Source organism: Mesoplodon mirus (assembly GCF_964341445.2).
Source record: "Mesoplodon mirus genome assembly, chromosome: 3".
Taxonomy (NCBI): domain Eukaryota; kingdom Metazoa; phylum Chordata; class Mammalia; order Artiodactyla; family Ziphiidae; genus Mesoplodon; species Mesoplodon mirus.
The window spans coordinates 33682357-33704895 of NC_138978.1; the positions used below are offsets into that span (position 1 = coordinate 33682357).

The 22539-nt window shown below is 50.2% G+C and overlaps 2 protein-coding genes across 2 annotated transcripts in view; one reads left to right on the top strand and one right to left on the bottom strand.

Annotated features, from left to right (window-relative positions):
• Nucleotides 1-69: 69 nt before the first annotated feature.
• On the top strand, nucleotides 70-15737 carry CDCA8 (cell division cycle associated 8). The gene is made up of 11 exons (XM_082616379.1): nucleotides 70-167; nucleotides 328-440; nucleotides 580-708; nucleotides 3031-3071; nucleotides 5221-5293; nucleotides 7296-7378; nucleotides 10012-10076; nucleotides 10991-11086; nucleotides 12212-12338; nucleotides 13086-13172; nucleotides 14408-15737. The coding sequence occupies exons 2-11, from the start codon at nucleotides 344-346 to the stop codon at nucleotides 14450-14452; spliced, it is 843 nt and encodes a 280-aa protein (XP_082472505.1). The 5' UTR covers nucleotides 70-167; nucleotides 328-343; the 3' UTR covers nucleotides 14453-15737.
• A 4096-nt stretch (nucleotides 15738-19833) lies between these two features.
• EPHA10 (EPH receptor A10) overlaps nucleotides 19834-22539 on the bottom strand; it is a gene marked incomplete at both ends in the record, with an annotated part of 39504 nt that continues 36798 nt past the window's right edge. Inside the window, 6 exons of the mRNA XM_082615515.1 lie at nucleotides 19834-19948; nucleotides 20099-20254; nucleotides 20896-21089; nucleotides 21326-21475; nucleotides 21735-21938; nucleotides 22177-22238. Of these exons, the coding sequence (XP_082471641.1) occupies nucleotides 19834-19948; nucleotides 20099-20254; nucleotides 20896-21089; nucleotides 21326-21475; nucleotides 21735-21938; nucleotides 22177-22238 (881 nt within the window). The remainder of the gene's footprint in view (nucleotides 19949-20098; nucleotides 20255-20895; nucleotides 21090-21325; nucleotides 21476-21734; nucleotides 21939-22176; nucleotides 22239-22539) is intronic.

Genomic DNA, 22539 nt, shown 5'->3' on the forward strand with positions numbered 1-22539 from the left:
CCTGTGATTGGTTATTATGGGACCCTCCTAAGACGGCGGCTTCTCACTGGTCAGCCTGTGGCAGTTTGAATTTGGTGGCGGCGGTCGCACGTCTGGTTAGCCCCGGAGCCGCTCCCTCTCAGCTGAAGCCGCCAGGTTTTTCTCAGCCCCTGTTTTGGGACCCACAGGTGGGTGCCTCGCAAATCTTTTATGCCCAGGCCCCGAAGGGCAGGGGTCCCCCTGCAAAGCCCCTGGGGTGCCCTCCGCCCTCTCCCTGACCCTTGCGGCCCCTTGTCCCTCCCCGTCTCCGCCGCTGACGCCTTGTGGCTCGGCCCCCTCTCCCCGCAGCCTCCTTCGAAGCGCCATGGCTCCGGCTAGGAAGGGCGGCAGTCGGGTGGCCAAGACCAACTCGGTACGGAGCCGAAAGCTCGCCTCTTTTCTTAAGGACTTCGACCGTGAAGGTAAGGGGCGGAGCCCGGGTGGTCGCTAGCACCTGGGGCAGCCGCGGGGTGCTGGCGGATTGGGGCGCTGGCAGCACGGATTCCAGGCCGCATTCGCCCGCCGGGTGACCCGTGTCCCGTCCGCTCTGCCCTCTCGCAGTGCAAATACGATCCAGGCAGATTCAGTCAGACAGGCAGAACCTCCTCAAGGAGATGGATAACTTGTACAACATCGAGATCCTGCGACTCCCCAAGGCGCTGCGCGAGATGAACTGGCTCGACTACTTCGGTAAGAGCTGCTAGTCTTTCCCCAGGCCTCGGCCTGGAGCCCTTCTGTGGTTACCATGGCAGCCTGCGTCTTCTTAGTGAGGTCTCCCAAGATCACTGCAGGAAACTGCAGCCCTACTCCTTCCCCCCACTCCCCGTCTCACCTCCCGGCTTTTTCTTTTCTCCTTAGCTCTTACCCTCATCTACCTCTGCGGGCAGGCAAACGCTTTCTCTAAAGGACCAGATAATAAATATTTTAGGCTTTGTAGGCCAGAGGGTTCTCTGTCGAAACTACTCAACTTTGCTGTTATAGTTCCAAAACCGCTGTAAGGAATGGGCATAGCTGTTTTACAATAAAAACTTACGTATGGACACACTGAAATGTGAATTTGACGTAGATTTCATGTGTCATGAAATAGTCTTTTTTGGGGGCGGCGGGGGAGATATTTTATCCAACCATTTGAAAATGAATGAGTGAATAGCCTGGTTTATTACCAGACCTCAGTTGGAAGGATAATCCCAAGCAGCTCTTCCTGCAGTTTAGGGAAAATGCTAATTTAAAAATAGGCATGTCAAATTGTGAGGTGCTGGGACTCAAGAGTTTTCCTGGCCAGAGAAAAATCCCAGCCTGTTCCCCACCCCTTTGTTAAATGTCCAGGGAACTGCAGGAGGCTGTCCTCTTGCTGGGTTACCCTTACTTTTACTATTTTCCTTATTGTTAATTACCCACTATGTAGCCTCCTTCCTGGATAGAAATGCATGTTCTGTTCACATAGTAGACGTTCAGTGATGCTTTTGACTTGCCGTTTTATTTATTAACCTATTTGTGCATTTCTGCAAATATTCATTGAGCATGTGTTAGGCACAATGCTAGGTGCTGAAGATGCATTGGGAAATAAAACAGGCGTTGTTGGGCTTCCCTGGTGGCGCAGTGGTTGAGAGTCCGCCTGCCGTTGCAGGGTACACGGGTTCGTGCCCCGGTCCGGGAAGATCCCACATGCCGCAGATCGGCTGGGCCCGTGAGCCATGGCCGCTGAGCCTGCACGCCCGGAGCCTGTGCTCTGCAACGGGAGAGGCCACAGGAGTGAGAGGCCCGCGTACCGCAAAAAAAAAAAAAACAGAAAAAAAACAAAAAAAAAAACCAGGCTTGTCCTTGCCTCCAGTTAGTAGAGAAGGATCATTTTTAAAATTTGGACATGATTATATATTTAAAATTATGAGTACTACAGAAGAGAATAGAATAGTGGTCAATGAGCACGTTTATATAGTGCTTTCTATGGCAGACAGGAACTGTACCAAGTGTTTTCCATACATTAACTAATTTCATCCTCATCACAACCATATTAATTGTTAATACTATCCCTGTTTTATAGACAACAAGATTAAAGCACAGAGATTGTTTACTTTGCTCAAAGTCTCATAAGCTAGTTAGTGACAGAGTCTACTTGAACCTAGGCATTCTGGTTCCAAAGCCTGAGTTCTTAACTATTATAGGGGATACTACCAGTTTTTCCAGCCAGAGGACCTAACCTAAGTTTTTATTCTACATCTAAATCTGCAAAGACCTCTTCATTCAATACACATTTACTCCATACCTACTGTGTGACTTTTTTTTTTTTTTTTTTTTTTTTTTTTTTTTTTGCGGTACACGGGCCTCTCACTGTTGTGGCCTCTCCCGTTGCGGAGCACAGGCTCCGGACGCACAGGCTCAGCGGCCATGGCTCACGGGCCCAGCTGCTCCGCGGCATGCGGGATCTTCCCGGACCGAGGCACGAACCCGTGTCCCCTGCATCGGCAGCCGGACTCTCAACCACTGCGCCACCAGGGAAGCCCTGTGTGACATATTTTTGCCAGAAGCTATGGGTATTATCTCTGTCCTCAAAGAGTTCAGTTCAAGGCAGGGGTGGGCACTTTTACAGCTTTGAGTAGTTGTTGGATATGATGATAGTGAGCAGCTAACTCAGCACATTGCAGCGATCTGCTGAGAGAGAAAAATAAGCAGAGTTTGGGTTTGAGCTGAGTTTTGAAGTATGAATTAGAAATTTTTTGGGTGTACAGGATTATTTCGGGCAGAGGAAATAAGTACCAGGGCACTGAGTCATGAGAGACAGTGGCACATTTGGAAAATAACAGGCACTTTGGTGTGGTGGAACCTAGAATAAGCTATGAGGGGAACAGTCAAGCTTGGAGAAAGATTAAAGTAGGTTGTAAAGGCTCCTGAGTGTTGGATCAATGGCTTAATCTGGTCCAGTGTAAGAAAAGTAAGTGGTCATATTAGGGAGGATGGTTTATTATTTAAATTATTAAAATCTGATAGTAACTAAACAAAACGTTCTTTTCAAAGCCCTTGGAGGAAACAAGCGGGCGCTGGAGGAAGCAGCAACAGTAAGTGACTTCTCCTATTTTTGAACTGTTGGTTAGTTTTAAGTTTAGTCTGTTCACAAAATTCAACCAGTGGGTGCTGACTGTGGAAGAGGTTCCAGAGGGGACATTATCTGTGTCAACAAAAAAATTATAGTTGTCAAATGCTGAGTACATGAAGCCCAGATAATTTCAAGGTTTATAAAGAGAGGTAGTTCTTTTTTTGGCAGGTTCCTTGCAGCTCTTTGCCCGGACCTTTGCAGGGGAAGTAGAAAGCCTAAAGTCCAAGTTCCTTTAAGCCCCTGCATCATTACACGGTGACCTGGCCTGCTAGATGAGGCAGAATAAAGAGTTTAGATCTGTACTGTCTGTTACAGTAGCCATCAGCTACGTGTAGCTCTTTAAATTAATTAAAATTAATAAAATATTCAGTTCCTCAGACACACCAGCCACATTTCAAATGTTCAGTAGCCACTTTCCATTCCATCATCCGTTTTAGACAGCACTCGTCTGTCTAGCACAGCACTTTCTAAGCTAAGGCCTGACAGCTTCAGAATCCTCATCTGAGTACTCCATGTAGCCTCTGCCAGCCCAGAGATGAAACCTGTGTCATTCCTAGTCTGTAACGACTATTCTGATATTTACACATGCCCTGCAAGAAAAGGCCTGTGAATCATGCCTGCTTTTGCCTATTCCCATACATATAGTTACCACTGGGAACAAATTTAATTAGAATGGCGACTGGAAGCCTTTTTGAAGGCCCCAGGGGCATAGTAGAAAAACGTTTGGCCTTCTAGACTTTAAAAAATAAAAAAAAATTTTTTTAAGGTAACTATGTGAGGTGCTGAATGTGTTAATTAACTTGATTGTGGTAATCATTTCACAATGTGTATGTATCACAAATCCTCATGTTGTACACTTTAAATATGTTAGAATTTTATTTATCAATTATACTTCAATAAAGCTGGAGGGAAAAAATGAGAAGGCTGACATAGCATCAAGTGTGGTAGAGAATATGGGTCATTAGGGACTTGTTTGCTCCTAGCATGTAAACAAGTACAATCACTTTGGAAAACAGTTTTGCATAATATTAAGGCTGAACACTTGTGTACCCTACAACCCTGTAATGCCCCATCCCTAAGTATATAGCCAAGAGAAAACTTGGACAGGTGTGCATCAGACACATACATAAGACAGTTCAAAGTAACAGTGTTTATAATAGCAAAACACTGTTGAGAGGAGATTGGACAAATCCATCGTGATAGATATTATATAGCAGTGAAAACAAATTAACTACAACCACAAATAGTGATCAAAAACAAAAGCAAACAAAATATTGTTTAAGCACATACACATTTGTGGAGAAACACACACACACACACACACACACACTTTCTTTCAAGCAAATGGAATAATGATAGTGGTTATCTCTAAGGAATGACAGAATTAGGAGACTGGTCACCTTTCGAGGAGAGGCAAGGAAATAGAACAGGGAAAAATACATAGCTAGAAGCAAGTAATTGGCAATGTTTTAGGCCTTCGGTTGAATGGTGGGTTTATGGAAGTTCAATACTTTGTATTATACTAACAACAATCTTTTATATGTATCAAAGAATATGTTTTGTGTTTTTTTGCTTTTAATATTTTACTTATTTAGTTATTTATTTGGTTGCATGGGGTCTTAGTTGCGGCGGGCAGGCTCCTTAGTTGCAGCTCGTGGGCTCCTTAGTTGCGGGAGATGGGCTCCTTAGTTGTGGCATGCGAACTCTTAGTTGCGGCATGCCTGTGGAATCTAGTTCCCTGACCAGGGATCGAACCCGGGCCCCCTGCGTTGGGAGCACGGAGTCCTATCCACTGTGCCACCAGGGAAGTCCCAAGAATATGTTTTTTTTTTTTTTTGCTGTACGCGGGCCTCTCACTGTTGTGGCCTCTCCCGTTGCGGAGCACAGGCTCCGGACGCACAGGCTCAGCGGCCATGGCTCACGGGCCCAGCCGCTCCGCGGCATATGGGATCCTCCCAGACCGGGGCACGAACCCGTATCCCCTGCATCGGCAGGCGGACTCTCAACCACTGCGCCACCAGGGAGGCCCAAGAATATGTTTTTAATCTTAAAATATTGTTCCTCATATTTGATGGAATATACCTGTTGTTTTCTGGCTGTGTTCATCACAGGCTGACCTGGATATCACAGAAATAAACAAACTAACAGCAGAAGCTGTTCAGACACCCTTGAAATCTGCCAAAAGTGAGTACTTTTCAAAACCCCTTGTTGAACTGAGAGAATGAAGGCCTAGTGTGGTTGACTGGCTGCTTGGGGAGGCCTCATTGGAGGAACCTCTTCCCTCTAATGTCTGGTCCTCAGTCTTGCAAATCCAAAAATTTGATTTTGGCCTCTGCATTCAGTTAATGGTATGCAGGACTGATAACTAACCAAACTCTTTAGACCAATGTGTGAGCTAAAGTGAAAGTGAAAGAAGAAAAACAAACCAAACCAAACTGCTTGCTTCCCTGAGTTAGAGAGGTGAGCAATGTTTGGAGAGGTGCTACAAGACACGGTAGTGCCAGCCAAGACTCTGCCTGATGTGATCAGAAGGGTTCAAAGAGAATTGTGAAAGGACCAACTGTCTCAGCGTGTCATTCCATGTTACTCAATTCACTGACCCATCTGTGGAAAATTCCCTCACATACACATCCAACACTCTGAGAAACACTATCTTAAAGGGTAAGTTTGGGGGAAGCTGGCTTGTAATTAGTGAGCATAGACTCAGGCCAGGGTGAGTTCTGTTATGGACGTGATGTCACTGTCATTAAGCTCCAGTAGCTCAATGCATCCAACTCCAGTGAGGATGGACCTGACCCAAGACCTGGAGTTTGGGGCTGCCCACCAAGCAGGCACCTTCTCCACTGGGCCAAGCCAGAAACACCGTCCAATTCTTGTTCCAGCTTGCCTTCCATCAGAGTTGTCCTGTAGCATGAAGACAGCATGATGGGATTTTCACTTTCCTAGTGTCATATTCCAGGCCTGCCCCCCTAAGGCTGTGACATAATTGGACTTGGGTGTTCCTAGAGTTAGTTCCTTAGCTGCAAATCTGCAATCTGTTAGGTCGCTTTGGGTTATTTCTACATTTAGGTAATGTCCAATTTCTCTTCTGAATTCCACTTTTTTTTTTTCTTATTTGGTGTGTGGGGTGTGGGGGGCTGGTCTTCCGATTTCACCACTGGGAACTGAACACACTGGGGCCCATGTCAAACAACAGTTGAAATTGGTTTTGTGTCCTCCAACCACTGGACTTCAACTACATTGTAAGCTTTTTTTTTTTTTTTTAAAGGTAAATATACTTAGATTCTTATTTGTGTCAGGGAGAAAAAAAAGCTTAAATGTCATTAAGTCTGATCTGTCCTCCCATAATTAAACTTCTTTATGGAATCCCTGCTTGGGATTTTCTAGCCCATGGTTGTACGTATTTAGCAGTGAGACTACCTTTCATCGATAGACAGCTGTAATGGTTAGAACGTTTTTTCTAATTTTGAACCAGAGTTTCCTGTGGTATCTACATATTGATACTGGTTCTGCTCTTTGTGGTCCCATAGAGCTGTCTTCCATATGACAACCCCTTAAATATTAAAAATTGGTATTATTTCCTCTGTTATCATCCATCTTAAACATCTCTCATATCCCTTTTCCTTCTAAGATGATAATCGTGATAATTTATTATTTATAAATAGTATTTTATTATAATAAATAGTAATACTTATAATGTGTTCCGTACCGTCCAAGGGACTTTACATTCATTCGTCCCACAAATATTTAATAAGCACTTATACAGTAGGCACAATTCTAGGGTTTTGGATGAATAACAGAGACCGTGTTTTTGTGGAGCACACATTCCAGGTCTCATCATATCCCTATGAAGTGGCTCCTCCCTTTTACAGATGATCACCATGGAAGCCATGTGACCTAGTCAGAGGCAGGGCCAGGCCTCAAGCTCAAGGCTGTTTGACTCCAGGGTCTGCATTCTTATTCAGAATGCTGGGCTGCCATACAAAGCATTATATGGGGTTTCTTAACTACTCTTGAGACCCTCTTTTTTGTGTAAACCCTCTTTTTTTTTTTAAAGTCATCTTCATATTGGATCTATTTCTTGATTACAGCCTAAGAGTGCATAAGTTTTATTTCCTGTAAGAAATGTGAATGCATAAAAGTTTATTCCCATGAGAAATATCACTCTGTTAAAACTTTCTTATAGCACGAAAGGTAATGCAAGTGGATGACATGATAATGGAAGAAGAAGAGGAAGAAAATAAAAATAAGAATCCTCAAACTGCAAGAGTAAGTAGGCACTCAGATTCAGGGCTGGAGCCTGTCAGGAGAAAAAGGCAATACTTAAAATACAGTATGCTCCCCCAGCACCCTTAGGCACAGCCTTTAAAATGAGTGAGATTTCACTAGCTGGAGAAGAAAGGGAAGGGAATTCCAGGAAGAGGTATGAAAGTGCCCTTTAAGGAACAGGAAGCAGTTTGGTATGGCTGGGGTGTAAACTGTGAGGGTGATCTGGGGAGAGCAGGGGCCCGAAAATGAATGGCCCTGTGCGCCAAACTTGGAAGTTGCAGTTTCATGAGGTAGGTCTTGGTAAATGACATGACCAGATAGGTATTTCAGAATAGGATTCGGGATAAACGGGAGAGAGGAAAAACTAGAGACAAGGGAACCAGTCAGGAAGCTACTGTAATTCTTTTTTTTTTTTTTTTTTTTAAACTGAAGTTTAGTTGATTTACAATGTAGTGCCAATCTCTGCTGTACAGCAAAGTGGCTCAGTTATACACATAGAGACATTCTTTTTTATATATTTTCCATTACAGTTTATCACAGGATATTAAGTATAGTTCCCTGTGCTATACAGTAGGACCTTGTTGTTTATCCATCCTATATGTAATAGTTTACATGTACTGATCCCAAACTTCCAGTCCTTCCCTCCCTCATCCCCCTCCCTGTTGGCAACCACAAGTCTGATCTCTATGTTGTGAGTCTGTTTCTGTTTTGTAGATAGTTTCTTTTGTGCCATATTTTAGATTACACATATAAGTGATATCATATGGTATTTGTTTTTCTCTTTCTGACTCTTACTTCACTTAGTATGATAATCTCTAGTTGCATCCATGTTGCTGCAAATGGCATTATTTTGTTCTTTTTTATGGCTGAGTAGTATTCCATTGTATATATGTACCACATCTTCTTTATCCATTTCTCTGTCGACGGACATTTAGGTTGCTTCCATGTCTTGGCTATTGTGAATAGTGCTGCTGTGAACATAGGGGTGCATGTATGTTTTTGAATTACAGTTTTGTCCGGTTATATGCCCAGGAGTGGGATTGCTGGATCATATGGTAATTCTATCTTTTAGTTTTCTGAGGAATCTCCACACTGTTTTCCATAGTTGCTGTACCAGCTTACATTCCCATCAGTAGTGTAGGAGGGTTCCCTTTTCTCCACACCCTCTCCAGCATTTGTTATTTGTAGACTTTTAAATGATGGCCGTTCTGACCGGTGTGAGGTGGATTTGATTTGCATTGCTCTAATAATTAATGATGTTGAGCATCTTTTCATGTGCCTCCTGGCCATCTGTATGTCGTCTTTAGACAGATGTCTGTTAAGGTCTTTTGCCCATTTTTCGATTGGGTTGTTTGTGTTTTTGTTGTTGAGTTGTATGAGCTGTTTGTATATTTTGGAGATTAAGCCCTTGTCTGTCGCATCATTTGCAAATATAGTCTCCCATTCCGTAGGTTTTTTCCCTTTTTTTTTTTATAGTTTCCTTTGCTGTGCAAAAGCTTGTAAGTTTGAGTAGGTCCCATTTGTTTATTTTTGTTTTTACTTCTATTGCCTTGGGAGACTGACCTAAGAAAACACTGGTACAATTTATATTAGAGAATGTTTTGCCTATGCTCTCTTCAAGGACTTCTATGGTGCCATGTCTCATGTTTAAGTCTTTAAGCCATTTTGAGTTTATTTTTGTGCATGGTGTGAGGGTGTGTTCTAACTTCATTGATTTACATGCAGAGGCTGCTGTAATTCTTGAACTGAGGCACTGACCCTGTAAAAAGAGAAGGGATGGTTCTGAGATAAGTTTTATAATGGAGAGTAGGCAAGATTGGTAGAGGGAAGGAGGGACCAGAGACGACTCGGTGGTTTCTAGTCTAGGGAACTGCCATCCGGTGGCATGTGGGGCACAGGAGGAGTAGTGCTGGGTTAGGGCTAAGGGGAGCAGTCCCTGTGTCAGTTGTTTGGCCTGCTGAGTGTTCAATACTTCTCCAGGACAGCTAGCCCTGACAGAAACCTCAGCCTGAAGCTCAGGCAGAAGTAAGAGATTGAGAGACAACGACACCCAGATCTTTAGGTGGTTGTCCCAGCGAGGGAGCCGATGAGGTTGTACAGGGAGAACATGGAGGGGAGGCTGAGGATGGACCCTAGAAGGGAAGGTAGAAAGAGGAGCTCGTGAGGCAGCCTGCAGAGGGCCAGCCAGAGAAGTGGGGAGGTGGGCGGATCTTAGAAACAAGGGAGGATTGTCAGCAGGTAAAGCGTGATTCCTGTCAGGTACCTCCGAGGACTCAGCAAGGTGGGGACTGCTGAGGGTTCCTTGGATTGGGCACCTGGGTGCCCTTAGTGACCGTCACAGCAGCACTTTGTGAGGGGGTGGGAGTGGGGTGGGGAGACCAACCAGGCTGCACTCAGTCCAGAAGACACTTACCTTTACTCTCGGTCAGAGGCCTCTATTTTGAAGACTCGGGCAGTATAGATTCTTAGTTGATCAATTATGTTCAGAATTATTTAAGTCACTGTGAATTCTGTGAGATAGACCTTCTGATGTTCGGTATTAGTTTTCTTTTCCAGAGCTGGTACCCCTCTCCCTTACCTTTCCCCTTTGCAGGGCTTTTTGTAACCTCAGTTTCATTTGCCTGTGACTTCAGGTTAAAAGGTGTCCTCCATCCAAGAAGAGAACCCAGTCCGTACAAGGAAAAGGCAGAAGTAAAAGGTAACAGGTTTTCCAGATTTAGATGTGTTTTTGGTTTTACTGGAGAACCACATTCATCATGGCAGAAATAGGTGGTAAAAGGGCTTTTGTGACTTGTGTTCAAGTTGAGCTTCACATCATCGAATCCTCCAGTATCCGAGCTGGAGGGGCCTCTAGAAACCGTCTGACCCAACACCTTCTCTGGTTCTTCTGCCCACGTTCTCTGTCTTCCCCCACATTTTTTTTTTTTAATGCAAACAAGGAGATTAAGACCCAGAAACACAGAGTAAGCACTGCATATTTTGTTTAGTTGCCTGACAGTCCACGTGTAGAGCTACCCATAGTCGGTCACAAAGTGGCTGTCACCTACCTGTAGTTAGTTTCTTGAAAGATTCCTCCTGTTCCTGGTAAGTAATGAGTCACCGTAGACTTGAACTGTTTATGCTGGGAGTGGCGGGGAGGGGCTGCCTCTTAACAGGCTCAGGAAAGTAGTCACGAAAGTAGTCAGTGGGGCGTGTGTCTGTGAAGCGGTGGGCTCCTCCCATTTCTCCCTGGGCAGTGGGAGCTGTCTGGCAGGAGGACAGGAGCTCCAGCTAAGGGGGCCTGCAGGGTGCTGAGGGGCTGTCCCCTTCCCCTCATTCGTTAGCTTGATTGAGAAGTCAGATTCTGGAGGCAGGCTGCCTGGGTTTGGAGTTCTGGCTCTGCCCTAATTGGCTGTATGATCTTGGGCAAGTTATTTAACTCAATATGCCTGAGTTTCTGCATCCGGAAATGAGGATCATGGTGCTTCTCAGAGCGTGGTTGGGAGGGCTGCACGAGCTAATGTGTGTAACGTGCCCAGGATAGGCTCTGACATGATCAGTGTTACCTGCCTCTGCGGCTGCCGTCCCTGGACCTGAGAGTTGGTGTACCTAATGGTCATGTCTCACCTGTAGGTCAAGCCGTTGTGCCACTGTTACCCCAGCTTTGGGCCGACTGGAGTTGTCTATGGTGAAACCAACTCCGGGCCTGACACCCAGGTTTGACTCAAGGTGAGTATTGACAGCAGCACTTGGATTTTTGTGGGAGCCCAACATTTGATGTCTGCCAGAAAAGAAGGGTGTTTAAGAAAATACTGGGAAGCCCTCACAGAGGAGGGTAACCACCTGGGTTTCCTAATGTTTGCCTCTCCCCTGAGTGTAGGTTTGCATGTTTTTGGTGACCAAATGATTCTTTATCTGTCCCTGATGACTAGGAGGCCTCTAGTGACTATTTTGGTCTTTTCTGATTCTGATCAAGTTTATTTTAAATTGGTAGGCACTCTCCCATACTCTTGGTAGGAGTGAAAATGGACACCACCTTTTGGGAGACCCGTATAAACAAGGATGTTCTTACAGCATAAATTAATCCCTTCCACAGTGCTGGTCAACTAGATAGGACATGGTGTATAGCCATTAAAAAATAAGTACATCTGCATGTGCTGATGGAAAAGAGCTTCACGATCACAAGCATCTCCAAAGCAGGTGGCAGGGCAGCGTGTCCTAGATGACCCCATTTGATAGAAAGTTTCTGGAAGGACGCATAAGGAACTGAGAGTGGTTATCTGGAGTGGGGAGAGTGAGGAAGACCTACCTTCTACTTCTACTTCTCACTCTTCCTTAACTGCTTATTGTTTTTTTTTTTTTTTTTTTACATGAGTACATAGCAAAAGACATTTAGGGAAAAATAGATGGCAGCATTTTAAAGGTCTTGAGAAAGTCACTTTGGGAATTAATATAATGATGTAATCTCTGAATCATCCAACTTTGACCCTGGAAAAGTCCTCCTGATGGAAGTGCTTAGCCACTCTTGGAAATATATTAACCACAGTTTATTTCTGACTTTGTGGATGGATGGATGGATGGATGGATGACTGGTTTCCATATGGAGCTTTGGACCTAGAATTTACATGGATAAGAATTGACTTTCGCTAGATGTATGTTTGATAATTACAACCTCCTTCCTCCAGCTGTGTTTAGTCAATACTGCTTTTTAACCCTAAATTTAGAATGCGCCTTCTTAGAAATGTGTGATTTGAAAACTGCAGCTTGAGGCCAGATGGGGTTTGGAAGGACTCGTAGTGCCTGGTGTCATTCAGTCTGCCAAGACGTCTTTACAGAGATTTCCCCACTTTATAGGGTCTTCAAGACCCCAGGCCTGCGTACTCCAGCAGCCAGAGAGCGGATTTACAATGTCTCTGTAAATGGCAGTCCTCTTGCTGACAGCAAAGAGATATTCCTCACCGTGCCAGTGGGAGACGGAGAGGTAAGTGTTCCAGAGAGCGATCAGGCCATGGCGTGCTGCTTACTCAGCATTTCTCTTGTCCATCACCCACTTCTCTCCCAAAACCCAAAGTCCCTTTGGTTGCATGGCTTCTGATATCCACATTTCTGTAGGACTCAGAACCATTTCCTCTCCCAGGTTAGAGCTCCAGACCGGGAAGATCCTTGCCCAGCTCTGAGTTTCATTTGTTCATCCACTGACATTTGCCCATCTGTCTTGTAGCAGGTTCAAGACGTAGAAGACATTCCTGCCCTTGAGAAGCAGTTCAGCAGTCAAGCTAGGCTCCCAATTAACTCTAACATGTGATGTGTGCAGTGAGGGAGATATTAAGGGGTGTGCAGAGGAGGGCACTGTCGGGGTGCGTGCGTGCTTCATCTGGAAAGGGGAGCTCGAGCTGTGTCTTCCACTTTGTGTAGCTTCGAGGGGTCTGAAGCAGGCAGAGCAAGTTGCTGACCTCGGCTCCTGGGACGGACGGGATGGTTTATCTCAGATGAGGTCTGCAGGGCGTTTCTAAGCTAACGTGCACCCCTTATACTCAGCTGATCCAGCTATTGGCCCAGTGATAAACACCGACGTCACTGTCTCTTTCGGATTAACTCCCCTCCTGCCTGCCTCGCCATCCCCCTCCACGAGTGCAGGACATCCAGGGACCCTGGAGCACACTGGGCTGCTGGGTGGAGGTTCCTGCCCTGAGGAATGTGCCACTTTAACCCTCTCCCCTCCACATAGAGCATGCGGTTATTGGCCAGTGACTTGCAGAGGGTTGATATCGCACAGCTGGATCCAGAGGCCTTGGGAAACATTAAGAAGCTCTCGGTAAGTCTCTGGTTCCTCTCCACACACAGGAGGCCTCCAGTAACCTTCTGGGTTTAGCCGTACTTAGGATTGCCTTTTGGGTCTGGCCTGCTGCTTTACACTTAAGACTGTGTGGCCTCTTTTCTCCAAGGGATTTTGACTGTTATCCTGCTTACTGAGCAGCAATTCTGTCCCTAAATTGATGCTGAGTTTTTGTCCAACCAGAGTACCTACCACAGAAGTTCCACAAGAGAATCAAATCCTGCCTCATTCAGGCAGTTGGTGCCTGTATGTTAGGGCACAATTGACCCCCCGGGAACTGAAACTTCCTTACAACAGTTCGGGAACAGCGTGAGGAGCTTGCTACCAGGAATCCCACAGAATCAAAGAAAGCGCTGAACAGGCAGGCCCTCCGAGCGGTGGCCACCAGTGCCAGGAGCTGATGGGGCTCCGCTCTGGTGCGCCAGCTCCTGCGGCAGCTCTGTCTTTGGGCCCGTGCCCTCCTCTCTCTCGCACCTCATCCTCCCCCCCCTCAGTGGGTGACCTTCTCCACGAGGCTCTTGGTTCTGCTCTCCCTTACCTTGAGTCTATATGTGGCTCTGGGTAGCCACACTCCCAGCTCTGACTCTATTGCTCCATTGCCCGACGCGGACAGTCCAGTTTCAGACCTCATTTAAATTCTCAAGAGGAAGAATTGAATTAGCTCAGCTTTGGTCAGATGGGCCTCCCCGGTCCCGTCCGCTTTGATTTTGGCTGGTGGATGGGAACACCTAGTGCAAACGTGGCTGCTGTAGGTCCCCCCTTCTGAGGGGAGGTCTGCGAAGGGTACGTCCAAGTAAGGGGATGGGCGGAGCTACTTTCCCAAACGTGTCATACAGAATGGAGGCCGGTGCTGAGATCAGACACGTACCCGGCCCCCCGGATCTGGTGACATCCATCATCTAGCTGGACCTACAGCATTGGTGTTCCCAAATTATACCTTCACTGTCTCATTTGAGATGGTATTTTGCTCCTTTGTTCAGATGAGAAATGGAGATTCGGAAAGGTCAATTCGGTCTGCGTTGGTGTATAGAGGAGGGCGTAGCTGCCTTCCAGAAAGGTTCGTTTGTTCATGTTACCAGTAGAGGATGGAGGGCCGAGATTCACTCATACCAGCGCGGCCCCAAAGCCAGTGCTACCCGAGTAGACTACATGCTAAGTGGGCAAGCTTGCCCAGCTCCATCCTCTCTAAAGGGCCTCTCTCCTTTTCCTTTCAGAGCCGTCTTGCTCAAATCTGCAGCAGCATACGGACTCACAAATGAGGCTGCTATTCCAAGAAGCCAGAATTAACAGGATGGACCTTCAATGGGCACTTCTGGGACCCTGAAGACACCTCTTCCCTTCGGCTTATTGTCTGTTTGAGTGTGAAGTTCCAGAGCAGGGAGAAGTTCCTCTTGGAGAATTCAGGAAACGTTGCCATTGGCACCTCCCAACCCACATGACAGACCCTGCCTCTGTGTCCATACAGTCCAAACCTCCTGCCGTTCTCCCAGCTGAACTCTCCTTCCTGCTCTCAGAGCTGCCGCCTCTGCCTGCTGTAACTCCACGTCCTCTTCGCCCTGCCCTAACTCCAGCCGAGGCTGCACAGGGGAGCCTGTTCTCGGGAAGACTGCCAACTCACCCTCACCGGACAGCCCGCTCCAGCTCGCGTTTCCGCCCTGTGCGTGCTTGAGGCTGGGAGCTGGGCTCAGAGAAGTGAGCTCCATGAGAGGGCGGCTCCAGGAAGCTGGGAGGGACTGTGCAGATGCGGCCAGGACCTGCCACAGCAGTGACCACTGGAGGAAACATCTCCCCTCCTGCACCCGTCCCCTCCCTCCTGTGGTGGGTACTGACAGGGCTCTGCAATCTTAACACCTGCCATGCCCAGTAGTTTTGTTTCAAGCTGACTTGTAGACTAGTAGTTTGTATTATCCCTGTTTACCAAAGACCAGAACTTGGTTTGTGGGCAGCTTCCATGTCTTGCTCCTCTACCTCTCTGGTTAGTCTGGTTAGTGGGAATCTGGATAAGGGAACTGTAGGGTTTAGGTTAATCTGGGGTTTTTACATGACTGGCCGCAGAGGAGCTCTAAGCTCTCCGTGGCCCTGTGGTCCCCACCAGGTCTGTAGACTTTGCAGAGAGCACTTCTGTCTTCTGAGGTTCATGGGGGAGTGGGCGTAGCTTGCCTGGTGGCCTCATTCCTCACGTTTGGCCTCTGCCCTGGCGTGGGCTGTCAGGTGGGCACTGAGATCCCCGTGCTCCAGCCAGCACCTCTGCCCCAAAGAATTATTAGATGTGGTCTGAGCACGTGGGAGCTGAGAGTCCCCACGCCAAGCCCGAGAGCACAGTGTTCTGTGTACGGCTCTTTGTTGTACTTTGTATTATTTTCCTACATGACCATTCTAGTAATCCAGTCCTGTTCAAGATGTGTTCTTTCAAGTTGTTTTATTCTCCCTTTCCTGAGACTTGTACATACTGTTTTCCTGAGTCATGGTATCTGTAAGCTGATTTATTCTAATCAGAGCTACTGAAAGATACCTGTTTTCAATAAACTGTGGATTTGTTTTTAATTGATATTCCACCTGCCTGTCATCTCCAAGCTGTGCTACCTGGACCAGAGACAGTTTTGGAGCTGAAGCTATTGGAGTGGGGGTCTGCAAGCAGCTACTTTCCTCAGAAGATGCGAAAACCTTTACTGCAGGCAGAACCTCTCTGATACCTGAAGAGGGGGCCCTCTCCCCAAGATCCAGGTCACGGGTAACCGAGCCCAAGAAGCTTTCCCCCAACACCTTCCTTCCATGAGCTAGAAATTTACATCATGGGGGCACAGTATCTAGGGTATCTGTAGTTTACTTGTGTAGCAAGCCTCGTTGGCCAGGGACAAAGCAGGGGCCCAGGTGATTCAGTGATCGTGCTTCTCACTTCTCAAGCTCCAGGCTCTGGCAGATCTGCCTTCCTGGAATTCTCTCTTCGCCAAAATGATCGACGTGGGGCTCATGGCGGAAGACAAGACAGACTGGGGTCACGGTTCAGCAGGTCATCGGTGTGGACAGTTTAGGGGGAAGGCCCTTCAGTCAGTGACAGCATTTAGAGTAGAGGTTACTCATTTCAAGCGATTACGTCGCCAAAGCTGAGGCTTCTACCTTTTCCTTCATCATCTGGTACACTGTTGTTACGTAGAGCCTGACATCAAGAAGACACTTAGGATCCAACGTTCTTTACTCAAAGCCACCGTCACCCTAGTTTGGCTCCAACTGCGCTACTGCCTAGACCCAGCTGCAGGGAATGTGTGGTAACAGGTCCCTAATAAATACCAGTCACGTGACAAAGATGGCGCAGTCCTTCATTCCGTATCAGAGTTGGCTTGGAGACGGTAATGAGCTCCCCATCCCAGGATTTTTAAGGCACGGGCTGAACCATCACAGGGCTGGGATGCGGCGAAGAACATTCAAACCTCAGCGCCAGCCCACAGACCAAAAAGGGCCGCAAACGCTTTTCACTGCTGGGATTTTGTCTTTTCCAATTAATTGCTAACAACGTAAAAATCGTGAGATTTCACAAAAATAGTCACTAGCCACCAAAAAATATCTAGCGACACGGGCCACAGTCAACAGGAGCTGTGTAGCGCTTTTCCTTGGCCCTCAGAGACCTCTTCCCATTCAAAGGAATTCTTACCTCATCCCTGTGGGCAGTTTACTTTGTAGCCTCTGCTGTGTGTATAAAGCGAATAAAAGCAGAGCTGCTCTGAGTTGAAGGGAGGATGAGGCCTGGAGTCCCGCCCCTCACCAGGGGAGCTTCAAGGAACCCTGGCGTTCCAATGAACAGTAGTTTCATTCTTTGCCCTACAGGCCCCCCTGCTCGTTCCAAAAGCCCTACTCGGGACGTCCTGTTGAATCAAGTCCAAATGCGTTGCCTTATGAACAGTTGGGTTCCATTAGTCACATGAAGAGCTGGTTCTTGTGGAGGCTGTGCTAGGACACCACCTAAGCACCATTCGTTCCAGGTCAGACACATGCTGCAGCCGGGTCCAAAACCGAGCTCGTCATTTCCCACATCGCTGCTCAACCTGCTCCCCCTCCCTTTACGTGGTCCATCTCCGGCAATGGCACCGCCACGGAGCGTTGCCCCCTCGGGGAAGCCACCCAGTGCTCGGCCCTAGGGTAAACCCTGATCACACTGTCCTGGCATCGATTTCCTAAATGCGTCTCTTGCCCAGAGATCTCAGACACACACTTTGGAGACCCCTGTGGTGGGGCGGGGCGGGGCGGGGGGGCGAAACCCTCCCACACAAGTTACTTAACAGGTAAGCAACTGTCACTGACAGAGGCACCATACCACAGACAAGTTTTTATTACTTTGTCCTGCGTATAGAACCCAAGGACTATAAAAACACCTCCAGAGTTAGTCAAAGGAACCACTTCCCCACCCCCACCCCCACCCAGCCCCTTCCCTCCCCGGATGGGCTCAGATATGGGTGCTGGGGGGCTGCAGGCCACCTCTCTCTATCCAGTGAATAAGGTCCATATAAAAATAGATCTGTAGAGGGCTCCCAGGGAGCCATCAGCCTGCATCTTGCCGGCACCTGTGCAGGGCTGAGGCCTGGGACCCATCAGGATGCTGGGACCTCACTCCCCAGTGGAAGGGAGGTCTACCCTGGACACCGAAGTCCTGCCAACACAGCCAGGGGACTCTGCAGAACAGCGCGGGGAGGAGGAGGGGACTCTGACCTTCAGGGCATGACTGATGAGGCTGGAGATGGGAATGAGGCTCCTTCCACAGGATGCTGCTATGTCCTTTCCAGACTTCCCTCGGGGCAGAGCCTGGAGGGCACCGGCAAGGGACCCTCCAGCTCTGTCAAAGGTAGAAGCGATATTTTGGCCTCCCCTGGCACCCCCCAGGACACTGAGCTGAGGCAGGTGCTCAGGAGCTGGACAGCGGGGGTGGGGGGATGCCTGCCCTGCTGGCAGAATGAGGCCAAAGGCACTGCTGAGAGGCACCGTCCCCCACCGCGGAGCACTCCCCAAAGATGGGCTGCATCTCCCACCCTCCAGGCTCCTTCTCATGCTGGCCCCTCTGCTTGGACTCCTCTTGTCCTAGGCTCTCCATCTTGGCCTGCGGAAAACTCCACCACCTAAGGAAAGAGTCTTCCCCCCGCTCCTCCAAGGCCCTGTTCAATGGATGCATCAGACTCTCAGCCAAGGAACCTTTCCAGACACCCCTCCATATACACACATCAGGAGTGTCCGGTCCACAGGCCCCAAGGTCTCCCATGGGGGACATGTAGGAGTTCTTGGAGCCTGAGTTCACCTCCCCACCTCGTCTGGGCCCTCCAAGGGCCGGCTGTGTCTCCTTCACCCCTTCCTGTAGCCCTTGTCTCCTTCCCACCCCATCCCACCCGACCCACACGCAGCCAAACCCACAGCAGGCATAGGCCAGCGGTAACCTATCCAGACCCAGTTGCCTTCCTTCCGTGCCATGAAAGCCCTGGCCTCAAGATCACCCCCGCCTCTGGGAAGCCTTCCTGGATAAGGAACTCTGGACTCAGCTCAGTGCAACTACTTCTGCCAAAGCCCCGCAGAAGAGGGGCCAGAGGGAGGAGGTACTCCACGGGAGGCTGGGTGCAGGGGATGCAGCCTGCAAGAGGGGGTCACCTCAGAGGACCCCTGGGCTGCCTCAGCAAAGAGTGTTGGTGACACAGGGCAGGACCAAGGACTCTCTCCAGAGCCAACCTCAGCTCTGGATCGGGAGTTGGGCACATGGGTTCAACCCCAGCTCTGGCCCTGACTCCTCACTAGGTCTTGTTTTCCCCACCTGCACGGTAAGGGTTGGACCAGCCTGTTAGAGAGAGAAGCTCCATCTCTGAGAGTCATGTCTTCGTCATCCCCCAAGTCTGGGGAGCAAAGCTCTTGGGGCCCCAGGGAGAAAACTTCTCTCATGCTCTTCCCAGATGTCCTGGCCGATGAGTTTATAATAGGAAAGCAAAAGGGGTGGGGGGCACCTAGTGGGGCCCCAGGGGAACACCGGGACCCTCACCCTCACCCTGAATGGTCAGCTCAAGGGTGGGGGAAGCAGAAATCAGCTCCTAAGTCCGGGGCCCTCGGGGTCCAGCCCTTGAGCTCAGCACCACCCTTGCCTGCCTGGGCCTCTGGACCGGTGTCCAGACAGGGCCCAGCTGGAATACGGGGAGCTGAGGCCCCATGGCCCATCAGGATTGGCGGCCAGGCGGCTGTGGTCACTGACAGGAGTCCATCCATCAGGGACCTGTGCTGCCTGATGGCCAATGGTCTGTGGGAAAGTGGGGCACCCTTTGGAGTAGGCCCCAGACCCCAGTGGGTATGGAAGACAGAAGGGCATGAACCGGGCCATTTAAAGCTATGTCTTCCTCCCTGCCCCTGCCCACCTTGGTCTCTGAGACCCTGCATTTCCTCCCACTGTTATCTCAGGGATCCTCCCCAGGTTTTGAACCTTTTTTCCAGGGGGACTGTGTCAGCCAAGGTGCTCAGACTGGGGGAAATGGGGGGAGAAGGCAGGGAAATGGGGGAAACCGGGTCTCCACACAAGCTCTGGGAGCTCACTTCCGCACGGGTGGAGTGCAGCTGGCAGGGGTCCTGGGCAAGGCTGGGGGCTGGAGCCCCCTGGGGTCCTGGCCTGGAAGAGTGGGGCTGCTCACACCTGCACCCCCTGGCCCTGCAGCTGGAGCACCCGGGCCCGCAGGGCACTGATCCCGCTGAGGAGGTCCTCCCGGTGTTCCACCGATGAGATGCCCAGGCTCACCAGGTCCCTGCGAAGAAGAAGGACGGGTCAGACCCAGCTGGCTCTTCCCCACCTTCTGCTGTCCCTCCCACCCCCTGCCCGGCCAGGGAACCGGAATCAGGACCAGCTGGGCCTCCCATGCTGGCAGGGGCAGGGCCCCCGGGCCCCTTAGACTCACTGGGCAGTCATGGCGGCCACAGCCTCCAGGCTCCCATAGCTGGCGGCAGCGAAGCTGTCCTTGTAGCGGCCCAGGTCCAGGGCCTCCAGCCACGCGCCCACAGAGCCAAAGGAGGGGAAGGTGGAGAAGGCACGGTCCTCCAGGGGCGTGGGAGGCCTGGGGGGCAGAGGAGCAGTGGTCAGTCGACAGCAGGGACCTGGGGCCCAGACCCGGGCACTCTCCTGAGGAGAGGCCGTCTGGGAACGGCCAGGAGAAGGTGAAGATGGCCGAGCCCTCCGACAGGCCTGGCTCACACAGGGTTCCTGGTATTCTCAGAGCAGGCGAGGGTTCACGATGCTCAGGCTGGCAGAGAGTGAGCTGCATAGGAGCCAGGTAAAGGCACTGGGAGTATCTGGAACAGTCTTGGGTAGGATGTACCTAGGAGAGTTTGGGAAGTGACTGGTACTGGGGACACTAATACTAATTTCACTTATTTATTGGAACTACAGATATGTTAGGACTATTACCACATTTATGTATGTGGTCACTCTACCTGGGATACGTGGGGTAAAACCCAGGACAAGCAGAAGTGACTAAGATGAAAAGTTATACATGCCTAAGGCAGGTGGGAGTATTAGATCACTCAGGGGTACCTGAGTGAGTAGTCGTACCTGGACTGGTGGGGGAGGACAGGTGGGGCAGCTGTACTTGTACATGGTGGCGGGGGGGCATTCGTGGACAGGTGAGAGTTCTGCTATGTCTGGTATGGTTGGAGATACATGGGAATGTACCTGGGACAGGCGAGGTGACAGCTGTACCTGGCACAGGTAGTGTCGGCACACTTCGGGGGTTCTGGATCCTGCACCATCTTGCTCAGGAGGCCATGGATCTGGCAGAACCTGGGCCGCTCACCTGGGTCCTTCTGCCAGCAGTCAAGCATCAGTCGGTGCAGGGGGGAGGGGCAGTGCCTGGGGGGTGGCAGCCGGAAGCCATCCTCCACGGCTTTGATCACCTAGGCCACGGGGGTAGCAGGCAGACAGGAGGTTTTAGGTCCCCCAATACACACACTCACCCCATCCCAAGGAAGGCTCAAGTGGTGACCAGGCAGGGCTGGAAGCAAGTAGACAGTGAAGAGGGGCCTGGGGCTAACAGGTCAAGGGTTATGGGCAGAGGTCAGGGAGCTGGGGCCTGAGGTCAGGGAGCAACAGGATCAGAAGGCAAGGAGCAGAAGCCACAGGTGTCACTCACGTCTTGGCCAGACATGTCCCAGTAGGGCCGCTCCCCAAAGGCCATCACCTCCCACATGACGACACCAAAGCTCCAAACATCACTGGCGGAGCTGAAGTGGCCAAACTGAAGCGTCTCGGGGGCGGCCCACAGTGCCGGGCTCCGGCCGCTCTGCGGGCAGGCAGGCAGGTCAGGGGCAGGAGGGGACCAGGTCACAGCCAGGGTTCCCCACCTGCAGAGCCACAGATCCAGCCCCACCTGCCGCCTCCCCGGCTGCTCATCTAGGGAAGGCCCACAGGCTGACCACAGGCGAGGCCCACACTGGCACGGACAACTGGATGGAGGGGCAGGAGTGACCCTGACACAGTCAGAAAGGGGGATGGGGGGGATGGGGACTCCAGGGCAGTTTGCTGAGGGAAGGGCTCCTTACCATGGTGGTGTAGACAGCCTCTGCTCGGTCCCGAGGTCCCCGCCCAAAGCCGGAGATCTTGCAGATGAGGTCGCTGCTGACCAGCACCCGGCGGGCCGCCAGGCCCCGGTGGACGTAGCCCATCTCCGACAGATACTTCATGGCCGACGCCAGGCCAGGCAGCAGCCCCATCAGTTGCACAGCCACCAGCTGGCCCTCATGCCGCTGTGAGAGAGGAGGAGAGCGAGGCCAGGCTGCACTCTCGCTTCCCCTGTTGCTGGGTGACCCCAGGGAAGTCAACTGGACCTCTCTGGGCTTCAGTTTGCCATGTGACCTGCCAGGTCAGCCTGGCCAGTGGGCATCTTTATAGGGAATGAGGCCAACCCCAAGCCCCACCAAAGGGAAAACTGGGGGACCAAGAATATCATGGTCATCAGTACCGCGCAGGGCCCAGGCCACTCACCCTGAGGAAGCCATCCAGGGCCCCATGGCTCATGTACTCAGTGACGATCATCAAGGTGCTTCCTGTACCCAGGGAGGGGAACACACGCTAAGGTGCCTGCTGCCCTCTGTGAGCACATGTGCTCCCCCACCTGGGCCCCAGACCCCGCCAAGATGGCCAGAACCCAGGCCAAGCTCCCTGAGTCTTGCCACCCTCCTGCCCAGCCCAGGACCCTCTGTGCTGAAGAACAAAAGAGGTGTCATCTGAGGGGAACAAAGGCCAAGGTGAGGATAGCTGAGGGCGATCACTGAAGGTCCAAGTGATCCAACCCCACCGAGTGTCACCACACGCCCAAAGATCACGCAGGGTCCGAGAGGCCACCCA

Coding starts and splice junctions, on each gene's coding strand:
- CDCA8 (XM_082616379.1), top strand. CDS start 344: ATGGCTCCGGCTAGGAAGGGCGGCAGTCGGGTGGCCAAGACCAACTCG. Junction 7,379..10,011: donor AGAATCCTCAAACTGCAAGA/GTAAGTAGGCAC, acceptor CTGTGACTTCAG/GTTAAAAGGTGTCCTCCATC. Junction 12,339..13,085: donor TGCCAGTGGGAGACGGAGAG/GTAAGTGTTCCA, acceptor CCCTCCACATAG/AGCATGCGGTTATTGGCCAG.